Source organism: Manis pentadactyla, chromosome 6, assembly GCF_030020395.1.
Source record: "Manis pentadactyla isolate mManPen7 chromosome 6, mManPen7.hap1, whole genome shotgun sequence".
Classification (NCBI taxonomy): domain Eukaryota; kingdom Metazoa; phylum Chordata; class Mammalia; order Pholidota; family Manidae; genus Manis; species Manis pentadactyla.
In genome coordinates, this window is record NC_080024.1 from 67,289,065 (window position 1) to 67,302,719 (window position 13,655).

Below are 13,655 nucleotides of genomic sequence, written 5' to 3' on the forward strand. Positions count from 1 at the left end.
TTTCCTTCACCTTTTTCTCTTTCCCTTCCTTCCTTTCCTCCTTCCTTCCTCCCTCCTCCCTCCCTCCCACGCACTCCCTTTCCTTTTCTCTCTCCCTCTTTGATTTTTGTTGAGCTTGCTGAATTGTTTTTGCCGAAGTCTATGGCAGAACAGAAAAAAAAATACTCTTTGTCTGGAAACCTGAGCTATATAAGGTCCAGAAAAACTTGCAGTTCCATTTGCCTGGAGTGGCATCACCCCCAGGCTACGGCATGGCTCCCATGCGCCCTCTTGCCAGTGTCACGGAATGTGCCCCCCAGTCCTCACACAGTGAGTGGTCCAGGGATCAGTATCCTGATGGGCTCTTTCTTTTGGCTCATCCCCGATGCTGCTGAAGAATGTGGGTGAGACTGAGTTGTGAGCAGCTTGCTGGAATACTGATGTGCAATTATGTCTATAAAAACCTGGTGATTTGGAGAGGAGGAATCAAGATGGCAGTGTGAGTAGGGCAGTGGAAATCTCCTCCCCAAAACATATATATTTTTGAAAATACAACAAATGCAACTATTCCTAAAAGAGAGACCAGTGGATACAGGACAACAGCCAGGCTACATCTACATCTGCAAGAACTCAGCATCTCATGAAGGGGGTAAGATACAAGCCATGGCCTGGCGGGACCTGAGCGCCACCCCCACCCCAGCTCCCCAGAGGGAAGAGAGGCGTCAGAGCGGGGAGGGAGAGGGAGCCCAGGACTGCTGAACAACCAGCTCTAGTGATCCACACCAGGAGCATGGACACACGGTGCACAGTGTGCTGGATATTAGAGAAACAGAAGGGCAAAATCTGCGAGCAGGTCCCTACAACCGGCTCCCCTGGGACAAAAGAAAAGCGAGTGCTTTTTGAAAGTCTTAAAGGGGCAGGGGCCTCACAGCTGTACGGAAGCATCCCAGCACACTCAGCCCAGCAGCTGGGAATCCCAGGGAACTCCGGGCAACCTAACCCTCTATGCAGCAGCACAGCTCTGAAGGCCCTCACAGTGATAACCAGCCAGCCAGTCATTCCCCCAGCCAGCACGGACCCTGACACACAGGCCCAGTAGTGCGCGAGCCAGTGGCAGCAGCGGTGGCCAAACGAGGGGCCCAGGAGTGGCTCATGTGAGCCAGCGGCGGCAGCAGCAGCTGAGTGAGGGGCCCGAGAGCAGACCGTGCAAGCTGGCAGCGGTGGCGGCGGCCAACCGAGCAGCCCGGGAGCAGCCCGCATGAGTGGCCCCAGAGCAACCACGCCCCCACCTGCCACCCAGAATCTCCTCCCAGTGCACAGCTGCCTGGGCAAGACGCAAAGGCTGCTGCCAGTGTGCAGCTGCCTGCTGGGGGTGCGGCTCTCGCAGGAGAGCACACCTGGCACACCTGCCACTCCCCACAGGGCTCTGCGCTACCCTGATGGCAACCCCACCCACAGCAGCTTAGGGGATTAATGCAGAGGCTGCTCCAGGAGTGCAGGTCACCAACACAGGCAGCAGAGAAGGGCAAGGTGACCAGCAAGCAGGAAAGGGCTTTGTTCTCCCAGCTGACACACACACCTGCCTACAGCCAATGCTATCACCATGAAAAGGCAGAAGAATTTGGTCCAATCCAAAATTAACCAGACAACCCCTGAGAGAGGGCCTGTGAAGATAGATTTAACCCATCTCCCATAAAAAGAATTCAAAACAAAGGTCATAACCATGCTGATGGATCTGCAGAGAAATATGCAAGAGTTAAGGGATAAAATTGGGAGGGAGAATACAAAAACAAAACAGTCTCTGAAAGGACTTAAGAGCAGACTGGATGAGATGTCAGAGGCCATTAATGGAATAGAAATCAGAGAACAGGAATACAGAGAAGCTGACACAGAGAGAGATAAAAGGATCTCCAGGAATGAAAGAATATTAATGGAACTGTGTGACCAATCCAAATGGAACAATATTCACATTATAGGGGTAACAGAGGAAGAAGAGAGAGAAAAAGGGACAGAAAGTGTATTTGAAGAAATAATTGCTGAAAACTTCCCTGAACTGGGGGAGGAAATAATCTCTCAGACCATGGAGGCCCACAGAACTCCCAACAGAAGGGACCCAAGGAGGACAACACCAAGACACATAATAATTAAAATGGCAAAGATCAAAGATAAGGACAGAGTATTAAAAGCAGCCAGAGAGAGAAAAAAGGTCACATACAAAGGAAAACCCATCAGGCTATTATCAGACTTCTCAACAGAAACCTTACAGACCAGAAGAGAATGGCATGATATATTTAATGCAATGAAACAAAAGGGCCTTGAAAAAAGAATACTGTATCCAGCATGATTATCATTTAAATATGAAGGAGGGATTAAACAATTCCCAGACAAGCAAAAGTGGAGGGAATTTGCCTCCCACAAACCACCTTTACAGGGTATTTTAGAGGGACTGCTCTAGATGGAAGCACTCCTAAGGCTAAACAGATGTCACCAGAGAAAGCAAAATCACAGCAAAGAAAGCAGACCTAACAAATACTAACTAAAGGCAAAAAACAAAATCAACTACTCACAAAAGCAGTCAAAGGAAACACAAAAGAACACAGAATAAAACACCTAACATATAAAGAATGGAGGAGGAGGAATAAGAAGGGAGAAATAAAGAAGCATCAGACTGTGCTTATAATAGCTTAATAAGTGACATAAGTTAGCAGTTAGACAGTAAAGAAGATACCCTTGAACATTTGGTAACCATGAATCTAAAGCCTGCAATAGCAAAAAGTCCATATCTTTCAATAACCACCCTAAATGTAAATGGACTGAATGCACCAATCAAAAGGAACAGAGTAACAGAATGGATAAAAAAGCAAGACCCATCTATATGCTGCTTACAAGAGATCACCTCAAACCCAAAGACATACAAAGACTAAAAGTTAAGGGATGGAAAAAGATATTTAATGCACACAATAGGGAGAAAAAAGCAGGTGTAGCAGTACTGGTACCAGACAAAATAGACTTCAAAACAAAGAAAGTAACAAGAGATAAAGAAGGACATTACATAATGATAAAGGGGTCAGTCCAACAAGAGGATATAACCATTATAAAAATATATGCACCCAACACAGGAGCACCAACATATGAGAAACAAATACTAACAGAATTAAAGGAGGAAATAGAATGCAATGCATTCATTCTGGGAGACGTCAGCACACCACTCACTCCAAAGGACAGATCCACTATACAGAAAGTAAGTAAGGGCACAGAGGCACTGAACAACACACTAGAACAGATGGACTTAACAGACATCTACAGAACTCTACACCCAAAAGCAGCAGGATACACATTCTTCTCAAGTTCACATGGAACATTCCATAATAGACCACATACTAGGCCACAAAAAGAGCCTCAGTAAATTCAAAAAGATTGAAATTCTACCAACCAACTTCTCAGACCACAAAGGCATAAAACTAGAAATAAATTGTACAAAGGAAAGAAAAAAGGCTCACAAACATATGGAGGGACTTAACAACATGCTTCTGAATAATCAATGGATCAATGACCAAATTAAAACAGAGATCAAGCAATATATGGAGACAAATGATACTGACAGTATTAAGCCCCAACTTCTGTGGGACCCAGTGAAAGGAGTTCTAAGAGTAAAGTATATAGCAATCCAGACCTATCTAAAGAAGGAAGAACATTCCCAAATGAACAGTTTAAAGTCACAATTATTGAAATTGGAAAAAGAAGAACAAAAGAGGCCCAAAGTCAGCAGAAGGAGGGACATAATAAAGATCAGAGAAGAAATAAATAAAATTGAGAACAATAAAACAATAGAAAAAAATGAATGAAACCAAGAGCTGGTTCTTTGAGAAAATACACAAAATAGATAAGCCCCTAGCCAGACTTATTATGAGAAAAAGTGAATCTACACACATCAACAGAATCAGAAATGAGAAAGGAATATCACGATGGAACCCACTGAAATACAAAAAATTATTAGGGAATACTATGAAAATCTATATGCTAATAAGCTGCAAAACCTAGAAGAAATGGACAACGTCCTAGAAAAATACAACCTTGCAAGACTGACCAAGGAAGAAACAGAACATCTAAACAGACCAATTACCAGCAAAGAAATTGAATAGGTAATCATAAAACTACCCAAGAACAAAACCCCTGGACCAGATGGATTCACCACTGAATTTTATCAGACATATAGAGAAGACATAATACCCATTCTCCTTAAAGTTTTCTAAAAAATAGAAAAAGAGGGAATACTTCCAGACTCATTCTATGAAGCCAGCATCATCCTAATACTAAAACCAGGCAAAGACCCCACCAAAAAAGAAAATTACAGACCAATATCCCTGATGAACATAGATGCAAAAATACTCAACAAAATATTAGCAAACCAAATTCAAAATTACATCAAGAGGATCATGCACCATGATCTGTTGGGATTCATCTCCGGGACGCAAGGATGGTACAACATTCGAAAATCCATCAACATCATCTACCTCATCAACAAAAAGGACAGAAATCACATGATCATTTCCATAGACACTGAAAAAGCATTTGACAAAATTCAACATCCATTCATGATAAAAACTCTAAACAAAATGGGCATAGAGGGCAAGTACCTCAACATAATAAAGGCCATATATGACAAACCCACAGCCAACATCACACTTAACGGCGAGAAGCTGAAAGCTTGTCCTCTAAGATTGGGAATGAGACAGGGACCACTCACCCCACTATTATTCAATATAGTACTGGAGGTCCTAGCCACGGCAATCAGACAAAAGAAAGAAATACAAGGCATTGAGATTGGTAAAGAGGAAGTCAAACTGTCACTATTTGCAGATGAGATGCAATTAAAACAGAGATCAAGCAATATATGGAGACAAATGATACCAACAGTACAAAGCCCCAACTTCTGTGGGACACAGCGAAAGTAGTTCAAGAAGAAAGTATATAGCAACCCAGGCCTCTCTGTAGAAGTTAGAACATGCCCAAACGAATATTCTAAAGTCACAATTATTGAAACTGGAAAAAGAAGAACATGAAAAACCCTAAAGTCTCCATTCGAAAACTACTAGAACTAATATCTGAATTCAGCAAAGTTGCAGGATACAAAATTAATACACATAAATCTCTTGCTTTCCTATACACTAACAATGAATTAACAGAAAGAGAAATCAGGAAAACAATTCCATTCACAATTCCATCAAAAAGAATAAAAGACCTAGGAATAAACCTAATCAAGGAAGTGAAAAACCTATACCCTGAAAACTGTAAGGCACTCTTAAGAGAAATTAAAGGGGACACTAACAAATGGAAACTCATTCCATGCTCTTGGCTAGGAAAAATTAATATTGTCAAAATATCCATCCTGCCTAAAGCAATCTACAGATTCAATGCAATTCCAATCAAAATACCAACAACATTCTTCAATGAACTGGAACAAATAGTTTTGAAATTCATATGGGACCACAAAAGACTCCAAATAGCCAAAACAATCCTGAGAAGGAAGAATAAAGCAGGGGGGATCTTGCTTCCCAACTTCAAGCTCTACTACAAAGCCACAGAAATCAAGACAATTTGGTACTGGCACAAGAACAGACCCATAGACCAGTAGTAGAACAGAATAGACAGTCCAGATATTAACCCAAGCATATATGGTCAATTAATATATAATAAAGGAGCCATGGACATACAATGGTGAAATGACAGCCTCTTCAACAGCTGGTGTTGGCAAAACTGGACAGCTACATGTAAGAGAATGAAACTGGATCATTGTCTAACCCCATACACAGAAGTAAATTCAAAATGGATCAAAGACTTGAATGTAAGTCATGAAACCATAAAACTCTTAGAAAAAAACATAGGCAAAAATCTCTTGGACATAAACATGAGCGACTTCTTCATGAACATATCTCCCCAGGCAAGGGAAGCAAAATAAAAAATGAACAAATGGGACTGTATCAAGCTGAAAAGCTTCTGTACAGCAAAGGATACCACCCATAGAACAAAAAGGCATCCTACAGTATGGGAGAATATATTCATAAATGACAGATCTGATAAAGGGTTGACATCCAAAATATATAAAGAACTCACGCACTTCCACAAACAAAAAGCAAATAATCCAATTAAAAATTGGGCAGAGGAGCTGAACAGACAGTTCTCTAAAGAAGAAATTCAGATGGCCAACAGACACATGAAAAGATGCTCCACATCACTAGTCATCAGAGAAATGCAAATTAAAACCACAATGAGATATCACCTCACACCAGTAAGGATAGCCACCATCCAAAAGACAAACAACAACAAATGTTGGCAAGGTTGTGGAGAAACGGGAACCCTCCTACACTGCTGGTGGGAATGTAAACTAGTTCAACCATTGTGGAAAGCAGTATGGAGGTTCCTCAAAAAAGCTCAAAATAGAAATACCATTTGACCCAGGAATTCCACTTCTAGGAATTTACCCTAAGAACTCAGCAGCCCAGTTTGAAAAAGACATATGCACCTCTATGTTTATCTCAGCACTATTTACAATAGCTAAGAATGGAAGCAATCTAAGTGTCTATCAGTAGATGAATGGATAAAGAAGATGTGGTACGTATACACAATGGAATATTATTCAGCCATAAGAAGAAAACAAATCCTACCATTTGCAACAACATGGATGGAGCTAGAGGGTATTATGCTCAGTGAAATAAGCCAGGTGGAGAAAGACAAGTACCAAATGATTTCACTCATATGTGGAATATAAGAACAAAGGAAAAACTGAAGGAACAAAACAGCAGCGGAATCACAGAACCCAAGAATGATCTAACAGTTACCAAAGGGAAAGGGACTGGGGAGGATGGGTGGGAAGGTAGGGATAAGGGCGGGGAAAAAGATAAGGGGCATTACGATTAGCATGTATAATGTTGGGAGGGGTGGGCATGGGAAGGGCTGTGCAACACAGAGAAGACAAGTAGTGACTCTGCAGCATCTTACTACACTGACGAACAGTGACTGTGTTGTGATATGTGGGTGGGACTTGCTGATGGGGGGAGTCTAGTAAACATAATGTTCCTCATGTAATTGTAGATTAATGATACCAAAATAAAAAAGAAACTTGGTGATTTGCTTGCCTAACTGACTTTTCTCCCCCTAAGGTTGGATCTGAACTAGAGGAAGGAATGCATTGATGTCTCATATCATTTGGAAATGAGTTAAATAGCTCCCAGGAGACCAAGTGGGCCTGAGCCAGGTTGCCTTAATCACAGTTTTCTTTGCAGTTATGTGCACACATTTTGGTACAATCCACCCTGGCAGTGCCCCAGGTCTGTGGACGGCAGTGCTGATGAGTGAACTGCCTATAGATCAGATGTACAACTGATGACATTCACCTTTGGTACCTTTACATCTTCTAAAGCTCTCTCTCTAGCTCCTGTGCCCTCCATCATAATTTCTTTCATCGTTTGTCAAACATTAACTTTGCCAACCCTTATCCCAGATTCCTTTATACTTATTATGTGTTTTGTTCCTGTTAGCAGGAACTCCTTCAGGAATCATAACTTTAATGGGGTCTGGGAATAATGTAGAGAAGAAAGACCAGTCTGGCTCACAGAAATCAGGACACTGTATTATTTGTCTTCTTGATGCCTGAAAATGTTGGGTCCCAAAGTAGGGCTATGTATTGCCTTCTTCCTTTGCCAATAGTCCATGCTGTTTTCCCTCTTTCCCATCACCAAAACCACTCATTCTCATAGTAGGTGGCAGGAGTATCATAATGAAAGGTGGAAGGAACAAAAGCTGCTCCAGTTGGAAGATGTGTGTTCTGGGAGGGCACACCTAATGATCGCATCACTTATAATATACAGCGCTCACCCTATGAATTCTCACTTGGGTATGGGCATTTCTATCTTATGGCTACCTAGGATATTGCCTGTGTCCATAAGCTCTCTCATTAGCTGATGAATAGAGCTGACGAGCACCAAAATTATAAAAGTTGTATTTAATTTATTTGTCCACTGCAGATAAAATGAATACAATTATTTTTAATAGCTCTATACCAACTTTTCCAATTGGCAGTAACCTGAGAAGTTGTATAGATTGCTCAATATTAGGTTCTTCTAGAACTACAGGTTGGTGGGGTGGATGAAGATTCTGCAGGGGGTGGACTAAGGACATTGGTGATCTTGTTATTGGTCAACTTGGCATTTCAGGTAGATAGAAGAAGAAGCAAAGCCCCAAATGGGTGATAGCTGGGACTTGTTATCAACCTCTCCAAGAGTGGTCTGGGTCTCATAACACAGGTGTGACCGGTACAATGACTGTGGTGACTACAGTGATGAGAGGAACTGCTCGTACTCTACCTGCAGCGAGACTCAGTTTACCTGTCAGAATGGGTTCTGCATTAATAAGGCCTATGTCTGTGATGGGGAAAATGACTGTAGAGATAACTCAGATGAGCAGGAGCACCTGTGCCACATCCCAGAAACCACGTGCCCCCCTCATCAGTTCAAGTGTGACAATGGTAACTGCACCGAGATGTTGAAAGTCTGCAACCGCCTGGATGACTGTTCAGACAACAGTGATGAAAAAGGATGTGGTGAGTATAATAGAAGACTTGGGAAAAGGAAAATGGAGAGACTGAATGTGGATTTGCAACCCTTTACCAGAACTTTCTAGTCTGTCCTCTAAGTAGAATATTACCAGGATATTACTATTGCTTGTCTATCAAAAAGCAAGGGTTTCTTAGTAAAAAAGGCTAGTACACAAATATTTTTAGACTAATTCATCAGGCAGTCATCAGAGAGAACAGAAAATCAGCAAATTCAAGGCTAGCCACATCTAAGAGCATTGTTGAACGAAGCAGGTGATGTCGATGGCCTTTGAGCCCTGGCACGGCATCCACCTGAAATGCCCCTCCGCTAGGGTTTCTGGCCTCTTCTTCATTTCCATCTTCAGGTGGCTGAAGGGGAGAGTTTTAACCTCTACCCCACAAGTAAACCCATTAAGAATTTGTAAAATGATAGATTAATAAGAGCATGTTTTTTTTCCTGTATAGACAATTTTTGGATGAGCTTGGCCTTGCATCACAGGACCAGCCAGAGGTACACCCAGTGGTGTGCTAGGCAGCTCATCCCATCTTGAGAGAGCCAAGTGTATCATGTCAACCCAGCTCTGTGTGCGGTGATGTCACCCTGGAACCCTGAAATTGGCCATGTTGTGAGTGGTAGTCACGCCACTGAAATGGAAGATGCTACAAATCAGAGCACTTTTTTTTCCCACAGATACCTGTATTCCCAGCATACTGCTGGCCAGAATCTTTATTTCTGTTGTTTTTCTTCTCATCTGACATTTTACTTTTTGAATTATTGGTTAAAAGAAGGTTGGTAGGTATAGAATTAGAAGTGAAACTTAAGCTTATTAGTTGTATTAGTTGTCAAAACCACTCTTGAGGAATTATGTTGGGGGTGAAACTGAAAAATAGTGACTTTTGAGTAATCTATGGCTTTTAGGAACTTCTTACTTCCTGTCTTCTTTTAGTATGATCCATTAAGAAGTGGGACTGTCCAGTGAAAAGGTTGACTTTGGACCATTATGGTGGATCCATTGCTGACATTTTAGGTTCTCTAATACCTGTCTTTTACCTACAGGTGTTAATGAGTGCAATGACTCTTTCCTCAGTGGCTGCGATCAAAACTGCACAGACACCCTCACCAGTTTCTATTGTTCTTGTTATCCTGGTTTCAAGCTTCTGTTTGACAAGCGGGCTTGTAATGATATTGACGAATGCAAGGAGACACCTTTCGTCTGTAGTCAGAAGTGTGAGAACATAATAGGCTCCTACATCTGTAAGTGTGCCGGAGGCTACATCCGAGAACCAGACGGAAAGAGCTGCCGGCAGAACAGTAACATTGAGCCCTACCTCATTTTTAGCAACCGATACTATTTGAGAAACTTAACTATAGATGGCCATTTTTACTCCCTTATTTTGCAAGGACTGGGCAATGCTGTGGCACTGGATTTTGACCGAGTAGAAAAGAGATTGTACTGGATTGATGTAGAGAATAAAGTCATTGAGAGAATGTTTCTGAATAACACAAATAGGGAGACAGTCATACACCACAAACTACCAGCTGCAGAAGGTCTGGCTGTAGACTGGGTTGCCAGGTAAGAAAATACTGAGGAGCTTTTTAAAAATTAAAAAGTTTTTTAAAAAACAGTATCCTAACCATGATTTCATTTTAATAGGAAATTGATCTTTTTAACTTGGGTTAATATGTGGATACATTCAATGCCTCTGCTCAATTTGTCCTGCTCCAATGGGATACCATAGAACTTAAAATCTGGTGATTTTAAGATTTTATGGAAGCATTTTTATGGGGTGGGGCACCATAAGAGAGGAAGGAACTTTGCTACTGCTGACTATTCAGTTAACTGGAGAGGATGTTAAGGGGCGAATGAATGTTCATGCATTCAGTGGTACAGTCAGTCATTCAAAACTGCTTACTGAGTACCTCCCACATGCCAGGTGCTATGCCAGGCACTAGGAGTCTAGAGGTAAACAAGTGAGACACAGTCCTACTTTTCCTGGAATCCACAGGCTTGCTTACGTTAGTCAGTCCCAGCCTGGGTGGGTCATGAAATAGAAAATGGCTAACCTGAAACTCTTTTGAGGAATTCCTTCTAGAAGTTGAGGGTCTTTAAGCTAGGCAAGTGACATTTTAATTAAACTTTACCAGATCAACCATCCTTTTTAACATCTGTATTGAATATTGGTCTGTCAGATACTTGGCAGTGTGAAGTTGTTGGCTTTAGGGTTAACAGACATAAAGGTGCAGGCACTTAAGCTGTGAATATTATTGCTGCAGTCAGCCCAGGCCTCCAGAAGCCTCCTTTAAATCTTGGCCTTTTTAAGGGTAAAGATCCTAAAATGGGGATGGGGTTTGCTTCTCAGTTCTACCTGAATAGTAACTGGCCTGCCATCAGTGCTCAATTAATGTCTGCTGAATAATCAACAAAATATTGACTATATGAAAAAGAATTTTATATATAGTGCCTCAGCTACAATTAGTGATTTTCAAGAACAGAACTAAACACAACTCTGGTCCTGCCCCTTCCTTCACTTCAATGCAGGTCAAAATATTATTTTAACTTTGAGACATTGCCATTCAGCCCTCTCTTCCCAAAACTGGTAGGATGATATTTTCCTCTGAATTTCATTACTTTTCTTTCCATCTAGGCATGTTCATGAGCAGAAGAGAGAATTACATACATGTGTGGTAGTGAGGGAGATGGAGCCAGAAGGTCTAGGGTGAGGGTGGTGGAAAATGACCCCATGGGCCAAAGTGTTTTCTCAGATGTTCAAGAAGGTTCACAACCAGGTAAAAAGTTGCTTTAAACACAGAGGAAGAATAGAGCCCAGCTGCATTTAAGTTTATAAGGGACATTTCTAAGATATGAACTGCATTGAAATCAGAAACAATTTTCCAATATCAGTACAGATGTCCACTGCTAACACAAGTGTTTGGTTTCCAAAGCCTTAAACTTGATATACTGGCTTTTAACAGCACCTGTAGGCACTCTGGAAGATTGCACCAGCTGTCAGGCCTCTTAATTTTTCCAATAGTGGTGATGGAATGTCTCCTCTGTATTCTCATGAAAAGTCTGCTCAAAGGACAGATCTTTTGAATGTGGAATGGAGAGAAATTAATCAGTTGGCATAAGCTCGACAGTGAAGTGTCCTAAGGTGTAGCCAGTCTTGAATTCCACATACTCTACCACTTACTAATTTTACAACCTCAAGGCCTCAGCAGCCATAGCAGGAAAACAGGCATGAAAATAGCATCTACTTCTAGAGTTGTTGTGACCTTAAGTGATAGAATGTTTTACATGTCCTTAGTCTTGGCCTGGCATTTAGTAATGATTCCATAAATAGCTGCTATTATAATATATTACTGTTCTTAGCCTCTACAGTGATGGAATCCAAACATGTGGCTAACTCATTCATCAGGCTTCATCCAACTGAATTAGCCAGTAGGGCTTGTACATTTTGGCAGGGCCATTCCCTCATCCTCAGGCCTAAAAGGATGCTATGGTTCTAACAGTTAAGTATTCTGATGCCCAGGGTGGTTGGAGCAGGGCTTCCTTCTTGCAAGGAGACATTTGGGCTTTTTGAAAGGGAATTATTCTCCTTCCAATTCAATTGACTCAGATCCTAAAGACATTGAAATTCTAGGGGTATTGAATCCTTTGGAAAGCTATGGGTGCTTTCAAAGTCTAGTAAAAGCTGTGAACCTCTTGCTGGATAAAAGTACTCAACACATGTTCGCACAGTTTTGCATCCATTTTAGAGGGTTCCCAGACTCCCAAACCCAGGCTTCCCTCATGTTAGGTTAAGGACTCCAGATTAAGAACCCCTGCCTCATAGAGAATACATGGATTCTATTGAATGGCAATATATTTAGAGCTGAAATATCCTTGAGATAGCTGTTTCTAACAGATTCTGATCAGTTTCTGAAGTTTCTTAGGTTTGATTACAGAAAATGGCACAGAGATGAGAAGCGCATTTTGCCAGCCAAGCCTGCAGGGCTATGGAGGGCTAAGGTTTCTCTTGATCTTAAGGATGTCATAAGTCAGAGTTCTTTTGTGCAGTCTCAACGATACACTTAGACAAGTCTACTTCCTCAACTCTACCATTTGAACTATAGTTCATGATACTCATTGCTCTCACTTCTGCTTTCCTGCTCCTCTAAGCCTTTGCATTGCCTGGGAGGGACGCCTCATGCCGCATGAAGAAAGTAGAGCCAGACTCCTGTGTGAGATGTGGCCCCAGAATTCCCTAAGAGACAACCACTTCAGAGTGGGAATTGTAGCTCACACTCTTGCATCTTCTGTTGCCTCACTGCAGAAAAGTCAGCGTTTTGTTCCCCCTTGCCTTTGTTTGCCTGGGGAAAAGTGCCTTCTAACAGCTGTCTGTGTGACACCAAGATAGTTTGGATAAGAAATTGGGTTGCTAAATATGCACATTTCACACACAAAATGGTTGTATCAGTAACTCCCGGCTCTCCATTCCAGGAAGCTCTATTGGGTGGATGCCATTCTGAACTGCCTCTCCGTCTCTGACCTCGATGGTCGGTACCGCCGCAAGTTGGTCGAGCACTGTGTGGATGCCAACAACACTTTCTGCTTGGATAATCCCAGAGGAATTGCCCTTCACCCTCAATATGGGTATTGTATTCCTGTGATCTTAGGCTCTTCTTTCATGCCCTTCCTCTGCCTGTTACCCAAAAGGCTGCTCATGTAGACATCTCAAGGCCAATGTCTTGCTGGGCCTTGTCTTCTGCTTTTCCTAACTGGTAAATGTTTTAGTATAATGTTAATATAATGGGTAGAGCATGGCTTGTTCCAATGATATTCCTCAGCTATTCTGTTTTCTTTGCCATGACACATCATTTCACTTTTCAAGTCACATTTTTGGCTGCATGCAAAGAAAATTATGGTTAATAAAAAACTCCACCTTTCCTGGCCTTTCCATGTCAAATCCACTGACATCCCTAGATAATTATGTTCATTCTTATGCATTTGCTGTACATTGTCACCTTTTAGATTATTTTCTGTTAGTTCTCTTTTGTTTTTGAGAGGCTCTGTATTCTACTTCTCTAACTGGAGAAGAGCTA

General features: G+C 41.8%; 1 protein-coding gene across 1 annotated transcript in view; it reads left to right on the plus strand.

The window, feature by feature from the left end:
* LRP2 (LDL receptor related protein 2) overlaps positions 1 to 13,655 on the plus strand; it is a 250,937-nt gene that overhangs the window by 172,552 nt on the left and 64,730 nt on the right. Inside the window, exons 49-51 of the mRNA XM_057503939.1 lie at positions 8,283 to 8,578; positions 9,630 to 10,146; positions 13,054 to 13,206. Coding sequence (XP_057359922.1) covers positions 8,283 to 8,578; positions 9,630 to 10,146; positions 13,054 to 13,206 — 966 coding nt within the window. The remainder of the gene's footprint in view (positions 1 to 8,282; positions 8,579 to 9,629; positions 10,147 to 13,053; positions 13,207 to 13,655) is intronic.